The 11,484-nt window shown below is 36.0% G+C and overlaps 1 protein-coding gene across 1 annotated transcript; it reads right to left on the bottom strand.

The window, feature by feature from the left end:
• Positions 1 to 2,866: 2,866 nt before the first annotated feature.
• LOC133447459 (protein SPMIP2) lies at positions 2,867 to 11,248 on the bottom strand. Its single transcript, XM_061726148.1, has 4 exons — positions 11,185 to 11,248; positions 9,241 to 9,470; positions 6,523 to 6,578; positions 2,867 to 2,876 (listed from the first exon to the last, which is right to left on the bottom strand). Exons 1-4 carry the CDS (start codon positions 11,246 to 11,248, stop codon positions 2,867 to 2,869), a joined length of 360 nt encoding a protein of 119 aa, XP_061582132.1.
• Positions 11,249 to 11,484: the final 236 nt, after the last annotated feature.

The following is an 11,484-nucleotide window of genomic DNA, read 5'->3' as shown; positions in this document are numbered from 1 at the left end:
ACATTAGAAACACCAACTGTTAAATGTTGCCCTACTCCATCCCATCCATCCAGTCACTCCATCTTTATTTCTACCCAGTTTCACATCTTAAGGCATTTACCGTATCTCCAGCTTGTGTAGTGCAAAGCTGCAGCACCAATTCAAAAAAAAAAAGTAAAAAACAAAAGTACATTTTGCAAAATAGACGTGCCACTAAGGAGTGACTAACTCCACTCACTAAAATGAGCTGCTATGAACAGAACTGTAAAGACGTGATTCAGAGCTATCAGAATTATGCACAATGCCGGTTATCTCGAACACACCAATCCATTATTCATTAAATTCAAAATAATTAAATTGTTCGATGCAAAAAGTGAAAATTGGAAAGAAACAAGGGGTAGGACCTCATAAGTTTTTTTACTTCCTCCTACTCCTTTTCGGGCATGAAGGTTTATTTCCCTTTGATTTGTTTAATGACTGTTTATTTGTATTCTTTTCTGATGTTTTGTGTAATTGTTTTTCTTTTCAAATTTTTCAATATGCTCTAAATAAAGATTTCAATCAATCAATCAATCAAAATTGAAAAGGGAGCTGTAGCACTTGATCTGTGTGGTATTTTGACAAAATCACAGACATTTCATGAATACTTACCTCAAGAAACCACCAACTTCTGTAAACAAAACATAAAAACATCCTAATATATCGCCCCTAAAAATTCATTATGTGAAGAAAACTCAGAATATTGATGATACATAAATGTACCTTATCCCAGAGTGAAGGTTTCAGTGCTTGAGGACATTGTGGACCATGCTACTCTCATCTGGACATCCCTGAAAGTGCCATCATGATTATACTGTACACTTTTTTTCCCATTGCCTCCAACACAGACCAACCTTCAAGGGGGAGAAGTTCATGAAAAAATAGGTTAGAAATCCCACCATTTCCTGGACTGATGTTTACAGTCTGGGCTGTGAGTCTGAGAAGCTGGTCTTCCCACAGGAGACCACAAGAGACCTTGCTTTTCTGCTTATGCTTATTCACCTCATGTATCTCAGACCTCCACTACAACTCAGACTCCTGTCATCTGCAGCTGACACCGCTGCCGTCGGGCGTGTCAAGTGTGGAGAAGACTCAGTCTGTGAGGAACTTAACCCCTGTGTATTGTGGTGTGAGAGCCATCAGCTCATCTCAAATAAGCAATTGTAGCAAGGCCTGTACCAAAACCATTATAATTCCTACATCTTGGGGAAGAAGTGGAAAGATACAAATACTGTACCTGGATGTCCAGCTGGACAACAAACTGAATAGAAATAGATCATGGCTACTTCATGACAGATGTCCATCCGTCCATCTATCCGAAAGAGGTGGATGAAGTGACAAAGCTACACTGCAAAAACTCAAAATCTTAACAAGAATATTTGTCTTATTTCTAGTTAAAATGTCTCATTTTTATTCAAAACATCTCATTACAATTAAAACAAGACTCATCACTGGAAAAAACAACAATTTTCACCTGTTTCAAGTAGATTTTCACTTAAAATAAGTAGAAAAATCTGCAAGTGGAACAAGATTCTTTTGCTTGTAATGAGAAGATAAATCTTGTCCCACTTGCAGATTTTTCTACTTATTTCAAGTGAAAATTTACTTGAAACGGGTGAAAATTGTCAAATAACAAGTTATTTTTCTGGTAATGACTCTTGTTTTAAGTGTAATGAGATTTTTTGACTAAAAATTAGGCATTTTAACTAGAAATAAGACAAATATTCCTGTTAAGATTTTGAGTTTTTGCAGTGTATAATCATCTACCTTGCAGTTGCTCTGTACACTGCCTCACAGGTTTGATATGCTTCAATAGATAATGTCTAGCTTGAAAAAAAAAACATATATTACATTAAGAAAATATCATGAAAAATGATATTTTATAGAATATTGCTTCAGTTCATTGAGGTTGTTGAGTGTTTACGTATCACTTTTACACCTGGGTTAGCTGGCTTGAGATTTGGTCTTCAGCTAATCCTTGAAAATTCTGTTTTTCGTATGTAGACTTAATGTTGTGCTCCTGATCCTTGTGCTGTAGAATAATCCAGTTTCAACCAAACCATAGCTTGTAAGACAATATGCCTCCAGGTGGGTGTCAGATTATGGCCAAGCCATCGTCGTGATGTTACCAGCAAATTGCTGTTGACCCCTTGGAAATCGATATCTGTTCTGGTCATTATGTGAAAATGGATGGTTTCTCTTGTGTGGTAAACAACTTGTGGTGTTATCTACAGCAGACATACGGGCCTGTGATTGCTTCAGCTGCAGGGATGGATTACAAGATGCTTCTCAAATAAGAACCAGAAAGTGTGTATCTGTGAAAGCATTAGAAGGGCTCTACTTCTGAAATATACCTGTAAATCATTGTTATTTTAAGACGGAAGCTCAATTCTGAGCGATGAGTGTCACCACTGATATACGTTCCTTCTTCAGCAGGGTACCAGACCAACACTTTGGTTTCTTTTTTTACCCTGTTTCATCAAAGATGTGCACCAGTTGAGATGTATGAATTAAGTTAATAAAATGAAACAAACTACATTCATAAACTTGCCATGATCTTTCACAGGTTCAGAGAAATATTTAATTGAGCAGCCTGAGCCTGACTGATATAAGTAATGGTTCATATTCACAAAGAATTATTCAGGCAAGAGGCTGGAGCAAAAAAAATAAATAAATTTGGTGAAAAGTCATCCCTGTACTCTCATTAGAAGATGTTTAGTCAAACTTAACGTGTTTCATTAACAGTCAGCTCCCCCGTTCACCGTGGGTGGCAGAACGCCATCTGCTGTTAAGTTAAGCCTGTTGAGTTTCTGCGAAACTTGCTGTCGCCTTCTTGTGAGTCATCCATCTAGTTGTTTCTGGGAGACAACAAACAAGAACCCATTACAGAAAACACAGAAACATCTAGGGGGAAATAATCCTGCAGGCATTGACTGACACAACTGGCCTTCTTGTTGGTGTTGTAACTTTTAATGGAATAATTATTCTTTTGCATACTAAGAAGCTGTCCTTCAGCCAGAGTGATGAATGTTATTTAATATTGTTTAATAATTTAATATGTCTCACCCTGGTTTTCATGAGTTTGCTTTTCTTCTTGTGTTGTCCTGAATGAACATATTGTTTTAAAGGTCTTGTGCCGCAAAGTACCACAGATTTCCATGTTTGCTGTGCTTTTTTTCTATTTATCTTATTTATTTTTATTCTGTTGATCTCTTTTCTTTAAAATGAACTGAACTTTTAGTATCGTGGCCCGGTTGACCATTGCATTTATCCCATAAACTATCCATAAGGCATTATTAAATCCACCTCAAAAGTTTCATTAATTTCACTGATTTATCAGAGCAAGAGCTACACAGAGCAGTTTAAAGGCAATTGACTGTGATCTGCTCTGTTTTGGTGCATCAGATGTTCATATTTGACATTAGAAAGTTTTTTCTTAAAAAAGTATTGATTTGTGGAGCACGCAGATCTTGTGTCCGCCCCTTTAAGAAGTCACGGCGCCTTGCGTTCATGTCAGAATCTTCTGGATCAATGTGTAGACAGAGCTGAACTGCCTCATTACTGTATATTGTTATTGTATGAAGGCAGGTTTCAGGGAATGAATAATTGAACATTTCTGACAAAAATAAGCTATGGGACCAAATTTAAACTTGCTTACTGGAGTTTGTTTCTGCGTCTCAAATTAGAAAGCTCATTCTGTACATCCTCTGTAAACAAGTTCTCAATTTCATCTCAAAACCTGCACAGGAGTCTTCCTCGAAATCAGTGTTCCTGACATTGATTTAGGCTTTGTTGTTGGCATCTGTCTGCCTGCTGCTCTTGTACTTGAACGTATTCTTGGAAACACATACTGTTTGGCTAAGCCATTGACAAGGACAAAGGTTATCATGTACTGCTCCAGCAAAGAGAAAACAACAACTCTATTGTGGTTCAAAATGACTATCATTCTTGAAACCTTTATGAAACTTTTAAATGAAAGGGAAATTAGATTAGGACGCAATGGTGACACATTAAAAAAAGAAAAGAAAATATAAGAGTTTCATGAGCATACCTGTGGTCTGAACGAGCTTGGATAAAGAAAGAAACTCAGAACTTATAATAACTGAATCGTGCTGTTTGTGCTCACGGCTAAATCCTGCTGTTCAACACAGACTTGATGATATTCATCATTCTGGACAAGTCACTTCAGACTACGGATGGGAATCAAGAAGTTCCCAGTGTTTCAATTCCTTGAAATCATTTTCAAATTTTGCAACAATGCCCTATTTTTTTTCAAAACTTTATTTAAATGTTTCAAACACGTTGAATATTGAACAATACAAAAAGTATGTCATCGAGAAAATAAACAAATACAGTACAAGACATAAATTGGATGAAGTCTGTAGGACATTGCATAAGTAATATAAATATGATAGTAAAGTAAATGAAATTAAATAAAAATGAGGAAGACAAAGGCAATACATATTACATTTCTCCAAATATTTCTTCAATTATGTTAGTAGTGTGTATACATTTTTTTATTCTGAATTCTTTTAATGCATTCAAAGTAGTTCTTGAAATCGATTTCAAAAACAGGGAAGAAAGGTCGACCTTTGGAAAACTTGGTTTTATATACTAGGTGGAATTTCTTTCTCCCAAAAATCTGGGAACATTTACATTCAAAGAAAAGGTCCCTAATTGGTTCCACTTCGGCATTACAAAATACACAATTAACATCAATATTGACAAATTTTGAGACAAATCTGTTAGTGGGGTAAATGTTATGTATAATTTTATGTATGTTATTTATAATTTTATATTGTACTTCTTTCTATTTCTTCTTTCTTCCTGTTTCTATTGGAGATAGTACATTTATTTGTATGGATCCATGTTGTTTTCCAGTTAATGTCAGAGAAAAAGGAAGACCATACAAAATTTCCTCTAAGCGTGAAGAAATTATTCCTTATATGCTTATTATTACAGTTGTGACTCATAGTTTATACCATTAATAAAGAGGGTAAAGTCAACTCTCTCCTCCTCTTTCCTTACAAAAGGACCTTTTATGAATTGGAGAATAGCGTTGATCACTGTTTGAAATGCTTTATAGGTAAAAAGGGAAGATTTTTGCAAACAATTCCCTTTTCGGTACGTAAACTACGCAACATGTGTGACCCTCAGTCAAAAGTAAACATGGCGCCCAAGCGACACAAACGCTCCAAAGTCTGGTTACATTTCAGTAAAAAATACGACAACAGGGCAACTTGCAATACTTGCAATACTTGCCAAGTGGATTATTCGTCAAAGGGTTAGAGTTGCAGATTTGCAAAATGTACAGTTTGATTGGATTTGACTTGATTGTACAGTTTAATTTTTTTTATTGAGTGCTCAGTTCATTTATCCTTTCAAAAAGGAGAATTTTAATATCAATTAGAAAAATGTTGGACATTTTCGTGGAATTGCCACGTAATAATGTATGTTGTATTTTATTAATTTCTATGAAAGAATATTTATTTTATTAATATTAAAATGTTATATTTGGTGATGCTAATCAACCTTTTATTGTCCTTTTTTTTTCAAAATGAGAATCGATAAAGAGCTGAATCATTAAGCAGAATTGAAAATGGAATTGGAATCGTAAAAATCGTATCAATTCCTAAGTAGAACCCCCCCACTATCGACGACTGGATTGGGATCATCTACGAGATCTATGTTATGGAGAAGATCTCTTCCACACTCAAGGTTGAGAAAGAAAACTTTTATAGGTAGATCCTATAAAAGAAAACTTTTATAGGATCTAGGATGTGATGTAATGATTGTAAACATGGGTGCACTCCCTGGTTCTGTTTTTTTTTTTTTTTTTTTTCTGTCATTGTTTCTGATTTCTGTTCATAAAAAACACCTGGAGGACAGTAGGGACAAAATCATTTAAGTTAAAGATTGAATGTAAAAACGTGTAAGATGGAATCCTGCTGTTCTAAATAAAAAGAGAATAAAAAAAAATGTTATCAATTCCCATCCCTGCTTCTGACTCCATCACCGTGCCCTGCTTAGAGACTCCTGTATTTATGTTTCTTTACTGACTCCTTCAAATTTTTCCTTTCAACTGATGAAACCGTAACAAAGCTACAAAGCACTATGTTGTCACTCCTGCCGAAGGACTGATCGGGAGTCACACACCAGCACAATAATTACTAGCATTCAGATGATGTTTTGTCATGAAAACTGTAAAAATAACGGAGGAACCCTGGAATATTTGTTCGGGCCAGCTCGTCTGTGTCGGTTCTGTTTCTGGCTTACTCTGACTGATTTATCCACGGCTTGCGGTGCTGTGTGTTGCTGCTTAAGTGGAAGCTTTGCATTATGGATGTGGAAGCAGAGACCTGACAATCCAGTAACTCAAACCTGAGATGCTCTCACTTACCCATGTAGCACACTCGCACAAGTAACAGATTTTGAACGCCAGAAACAAAAGATATTCAACACCAAAGATAGTCGACAAAGAAGGAGTTACGAAGCCCGTCTTACTGGTTCTGAAACTTCTGAGTGGCTTTGTCTTCCAGTTCTGCACGAAATTCAGTTTTCTGTGTAAAAAAAAAAAAAAAAAAAAATTCTGAAAATAGTTTTATTTATCACACTAGTTAACTGTGAATTACAGCATAATATAATTATGTATTAGAAATTTAGAATTTTGTGATAAAGTCCTTTATTTTCTGTAATGCAAAAATGTCATACATTCTGGATTCATTATAAATCAACTAAAATATTGCAAGCCTTGTATTATTTTAATATTTCTGATCATGGCTTACAGCTTAAGAAAACTCAAATATCCTATCTCAAAAAATTTGAATATTCTGGGAATCCTAATCTTAAACTGTAAACCATAGTCAGCAATATTAAAATAATAAAGGGCTTGCAATATTTCAGTTGATTTGTAATGAATCCAGAATGTATGACATTTTTGTTTAATTAATTGCATTACAGAAAATAAAGAACTTTATCACAATATTCTAATTTTCTGAGACAGTCCTGTACTGGCTCTGAAATTATTTTCACAGATGAAGGAAATACAATTTAAATGTGATGAATAATCGATAATTCATCGCTACACAGCAACTGTTATTACCTGGACTAACAAAAACATGACGTATCAAGTGAAGGTGATTATGACCTTGAGTGACTTGATGCCTCTGCAATGAAACAGACTATGTCATCAGTTCTTATTGCAACAGAGCTGAAAGAGCCTACACCTGAAGATGCTCCACTTTTCTTATCTTTTAAAAAAAATCAGTATGTTGTGTCAAGGATGTGCAGTGTTGTCCTTTATGTTTAAGGAACTCATCTCTTCTTTTGAGCTCCGGGATCACCAGAATGGTGTCCAGCACGGAGGCAGCCCTCTTTATGAGTTTAGACATTTTCTTTGAGCAACTGGCTCCTACAGGACTGTCTCAGAAAATTTGAATATTGTGATAAAGTTCTTCGTTTTCTGTAATGCAATTAAAAAAACAAAAATGTCATACATTCTGGATTCATTACAAATCAACTGAAATATTGCAAGCCTTTTATTATTTTAATATTGCTGATTATAGTTTACAGTTTAAGATTAAGATTCCCAGAATATTCGAATTTTTTGAGATAGGATATTTGAGTTTTCTTAAGCTGTAAGCCATGATCAGCAATATTAAAATAATAAAAGGCTTGCAATATTTCAGTTGATTTGTAATGAATCCAGAATGTATGACATTTTTGTTTTTGTAATTGCATTACAGAAAATCACAATATTCTAATTTTCTGAGACAGTCCTGTATGTTAATATTCCAAGTTGAGTATTTGTGTAAATGACAATGGACTGGAACTGGAAGAGGCCTGAGGTGTACAGAAGGAATGATCAGACACGCGGTTTCTCAAACCATGGTCTGTTTGTCAGTTCGTCGATAATCAAAGCAGCCGTGGAGCCTGCCAGTGTTTTCCAGGGCTTCTGTATCCTAAGTGCTACCTGCTTTGCTCAGGTAAGAGTGGAGTTTTAATGGAGCAGGAAGGTCATTATTTTTTCATGGACCAAAAACAGTCTCTTCTGTACTATTATAATGTTAGGAGAGGTGGTTTGGAGCTGTCAAAGGTATTTGTGAGATTTCGTTTTAGGTAAACTGTCTCGCCCAGCACTCGAATCATCTCCTGGCTTACACTGAAAAAAATAAACCTAAGCGCATGTAAATATAACATATTTAAATCAGAGATATTAACAATAAAAAATGAAGTTTGTTGCTTAACATGAATAGATCTAGTTTTGAACTTGCATTTGTTCAAAAAACAAGACAATGTGCATTTGTTTGCTTAACAAGCAGTATTTATGTAATCCCAGGCAATCTTTTCATTTACACACAAACAACAAGCAATGATCTTGTCGTATTTACTTTTCCTTTAACAATTTTAATCTATTGGGCAGATTGACCAACGTTTAGATGAAACATGCTGAAACATGCATTTGTTTAAGTAGAACACCACAGTAAAAAATATCTTGCTTGATCTACTTTTAAAAAATGAAGGCAACTTTTTTGCATGAGATTTTTATGTAGATCAAGAAAAACTAGTCTTTGTATAAACTACTTAATTTTTAGTATGTACAAAATTCAAGTAAAGTCAACTTAATTTTGATAAATAAACTCAAAGAAAACTCAAATATCCTATCTCAAAAAATTAGAATATTCTGGGAATCTTAATCTTAAACTGTAAGACATAATCAGCAATATTAAAATAATAAAAGGCTTGCAATATTTCAGTTGATTTGTAATGAATCCAGAATGTATGACATTTTTGTTTTATTAATTGCATTACAGAAAATAAAGAACTTTATCACAGTATTCTAATTTTCTGAGACAGTCCTGTACATAATAATTTCATGCAAAAAGTTCAGTTTTTTTTTTTAAGTAGATCAAGCACAATATTTGTATCAGTGTAGGCTGAAACTGAGGAGGTGGTGGAGAATCTCCCGTAGCTGACCTGCACGCGTCTTCAATACTCCAGAGCTGACACCACGTGAACCTCCAGCTTTATTCAAATTCAGGTGTAAGGAGACACTGTAAATGTGTGACAGAGAAGCTGTGGCTCCAGGGAGGAAGGTCGGTCTGTGTGGCTAAGAGCCAGGAAGAAGAATACTAAGAACCCAGTTAACTAAATCTGTTAAGGGAGGGAAAAAACAACATCCCAATTAGCATAATCAATGCACAGTCACTGCTATTTTCCTACCTTAATTTGCATATTGCTGAGCAGCGTGCCGTTATTCAGCAGCTGGTTGTACCGCCACCCCCACCCCACCTCGCCCACGTAGGCCTGCCGGGCCGTGGGCGGGGGGGCGTGTGGAGCTGCTCTCAACAAATGACTGAGATCACCTGTGGCCTCCGGCGATGCTGCACCTACGCCAACGTACCGGGAGAAATCATGTGGTTTTGGCCTGTAGTCTCCGGTTCCATCCGGACCTGGTCAGAGTCATGACACGGGAGGAAAGAAGGCAGAAAAAATACAAATGAGTGTGAATAATTTATGCATGTAGACTCAGTTACAGCAAAACATTCATTAAAATGTATAATTTGTGAAGCGTAGAATGATTAGGGCTTTGTAATTGCTCTAATTTGCATGAGACAAAACACATTGTCTTCGCTTAATGTGTATCCTGTGGTCCTCCAGCAGCTGCTTTATTTTATTTCATGTAAATATTTTTCTTCCAATATGTCACACTAAGAAATGAGGGTGCAGAATTGGTCCAAAAAAAGATGCATAGGCTTTGTTGCTCCAGCTGTAGGGTAAAAAATAGAGTTTAGCCTTTTTTTGTAAGCAGCAATACTAACTACCATGGCGGTGTGCAGTCTGCATCTATAAATAAATAGAAATAAAGAAATAATAATGAAGAAACACAGAATGACTGTTATGAAGGGAAGCGGGAACATTGACATTTAATGAATAACCGAAGGTGCTGTCACGACAAAGTAATCAAAATAAATCTAGATCAAATCACAGGAACAGTGGATGCAATTAGTACATGAGATGGTGGAACAACAGGAAGCTGGTCATGTGACCTCGGTGACCTGCTTCCCCTGCAGTTGTTCAATGTATCAGGGAGAACAGTATGGGAGGAAGACGGGCCAACTGCACCCTGGAAACTTCTCCAGGGGCAGCACACCGTCTGGAAACTTATTACAGGTGGGGCAGCTGTTGGCATACTAGAAGATGCATATTATGTTTTTGCAAAAAACAGTAAAAATGGAGCAGAAATTCAGACAAAATGACTGGGAAACTAAATAAAGGCTTTTTTTTTTTAATGTGTGGCTTAATTATGTAGTATGTCGCTACATAAACATCTAGCTACATCACAAGGAGAAAGTAGTCATAAGTTCCACTCCAGCCAGTTTCACCAGTAAGTTCCACTCAAGAAAGTTTCCCAGAGGTACACTGCAAAAACTCAAAATCTTACCAGGAATATTTGTCTCATTTCTAGTTAAAATGTCTCATTTTTAGTCAAAAAATCTCATTACACTTAAAACAAGAGTCATTACCGGAAAAATAACTTGCTATTTGACAATTTTCACCTGTTTCAAGTAAATTTTCACTTGAAATAAGTAGAAAAATCTGCCAGTGGGACAAGATTTATCTTCTCATTACAAGCAAAAAAATCTTGTTCCACTGGCAAATTTTTCTACTTATTTTAAGTGAAAATCTACTTGAAACGGGTGAAAATTGTTGTTTTTTCCAGTGATGAGTCTTGTTTTAAGTGTAATGAGATTTTTTTGACTAAAAATGAGACATTTTAACTAGAAATAAGACAAATATTCTTGTTAAGATTTTAAGTTTTTGCAGTGTAGCGAACCACTCAGGATCTCCTCACATACTGAAAATTGTACTATTGTTCACAAACTGATAACTGTGTACTACATGTTGGCAAAATCAGCATGCACTAGTATGCGGTTTAAAACAGAAGCCGCAGAAGCCAATGGGCTGGCGATCTGTCCAGCCTTTCACCTGCAATGAGCTGAGACAAGCTCCAGCAGGAGCTCCAGCAGACCCCCAGGACCCCCAGGACTATAACAATGACTTTGGAAATCATCATTGTGATCTAATTTGGCAAATAAAGCAACTGTGCTTCCCTCTTTTGAAGGAGACACACAAAAAATGATATAGTTCCTGGCATTATCTTACCTGTGAAAAGCATTCTCTGTCCACGCTGTGGCTCTCCTGCAGCTATATCCCTGTTTCGCATCATTTTTTCTGCACTTATGTTTGGATTGCAGCAGGATCGATACAGCCTTATAATGGACCCCCGTGGATGGATAACATGAGCCCTGCAGTCTGCTCTGCCTGGACTGTAATGTAAACCCTGGTTGCCATGGTACCACAGCTTGATGCCTAATGAAAATTTAAAAACAGGAGATACTTTTGAACAATGTCTATCTATCTATCTATCTATCTATCTATCTATCTATCTATCTATCTATCTAT

Source organism: Cololabis saira, chromosome 7, assembly GCF_033807715.1.
Source record: "Cololabis saira isolate AMF1-May2022 chromosome 7, fColSai1.1, whole genome shotgun sequence".
In the NCBI taxonomy this organism is placed as follows: Eukaryota; Metazoa; Chordata; class Actinopteri; order Beloniformes; family Belonidae; genus Cololabis; species Cololabis saira.
Note: the sequence above shows the minus strand (reverse complement) of the source record. Positions and strands in the feature narration are given on the sequence as shown.

What these genes read in the sequence shown, in the direction of transcription:
- LOC133447459 (XM_061726148.1), bottom strand. Translation starts at nt 11,248, where the DNA reads ATGATGCGAAACAGGGATATAGCTGCAGGAGAGCCACAGCGTGGACAG. An exon ending in ACAGAGAATGCTTTTCACAG is followed by an intron (nt 9,471 to 11,184) that starts GTAAGATAATGC and finishes GACTCTGACCAG; the next exon opens with GTCCGGATGGAACCGGAGAC. An exon ending in TCAGCAATATGCAAATTAAG is followed by an intron (nt 6,579 to 9,240) that starts GTAGGAAAATAG and finishes TTTTTTACACAG; the next exon opens with AAAACTGAATTTCGTGCAGA.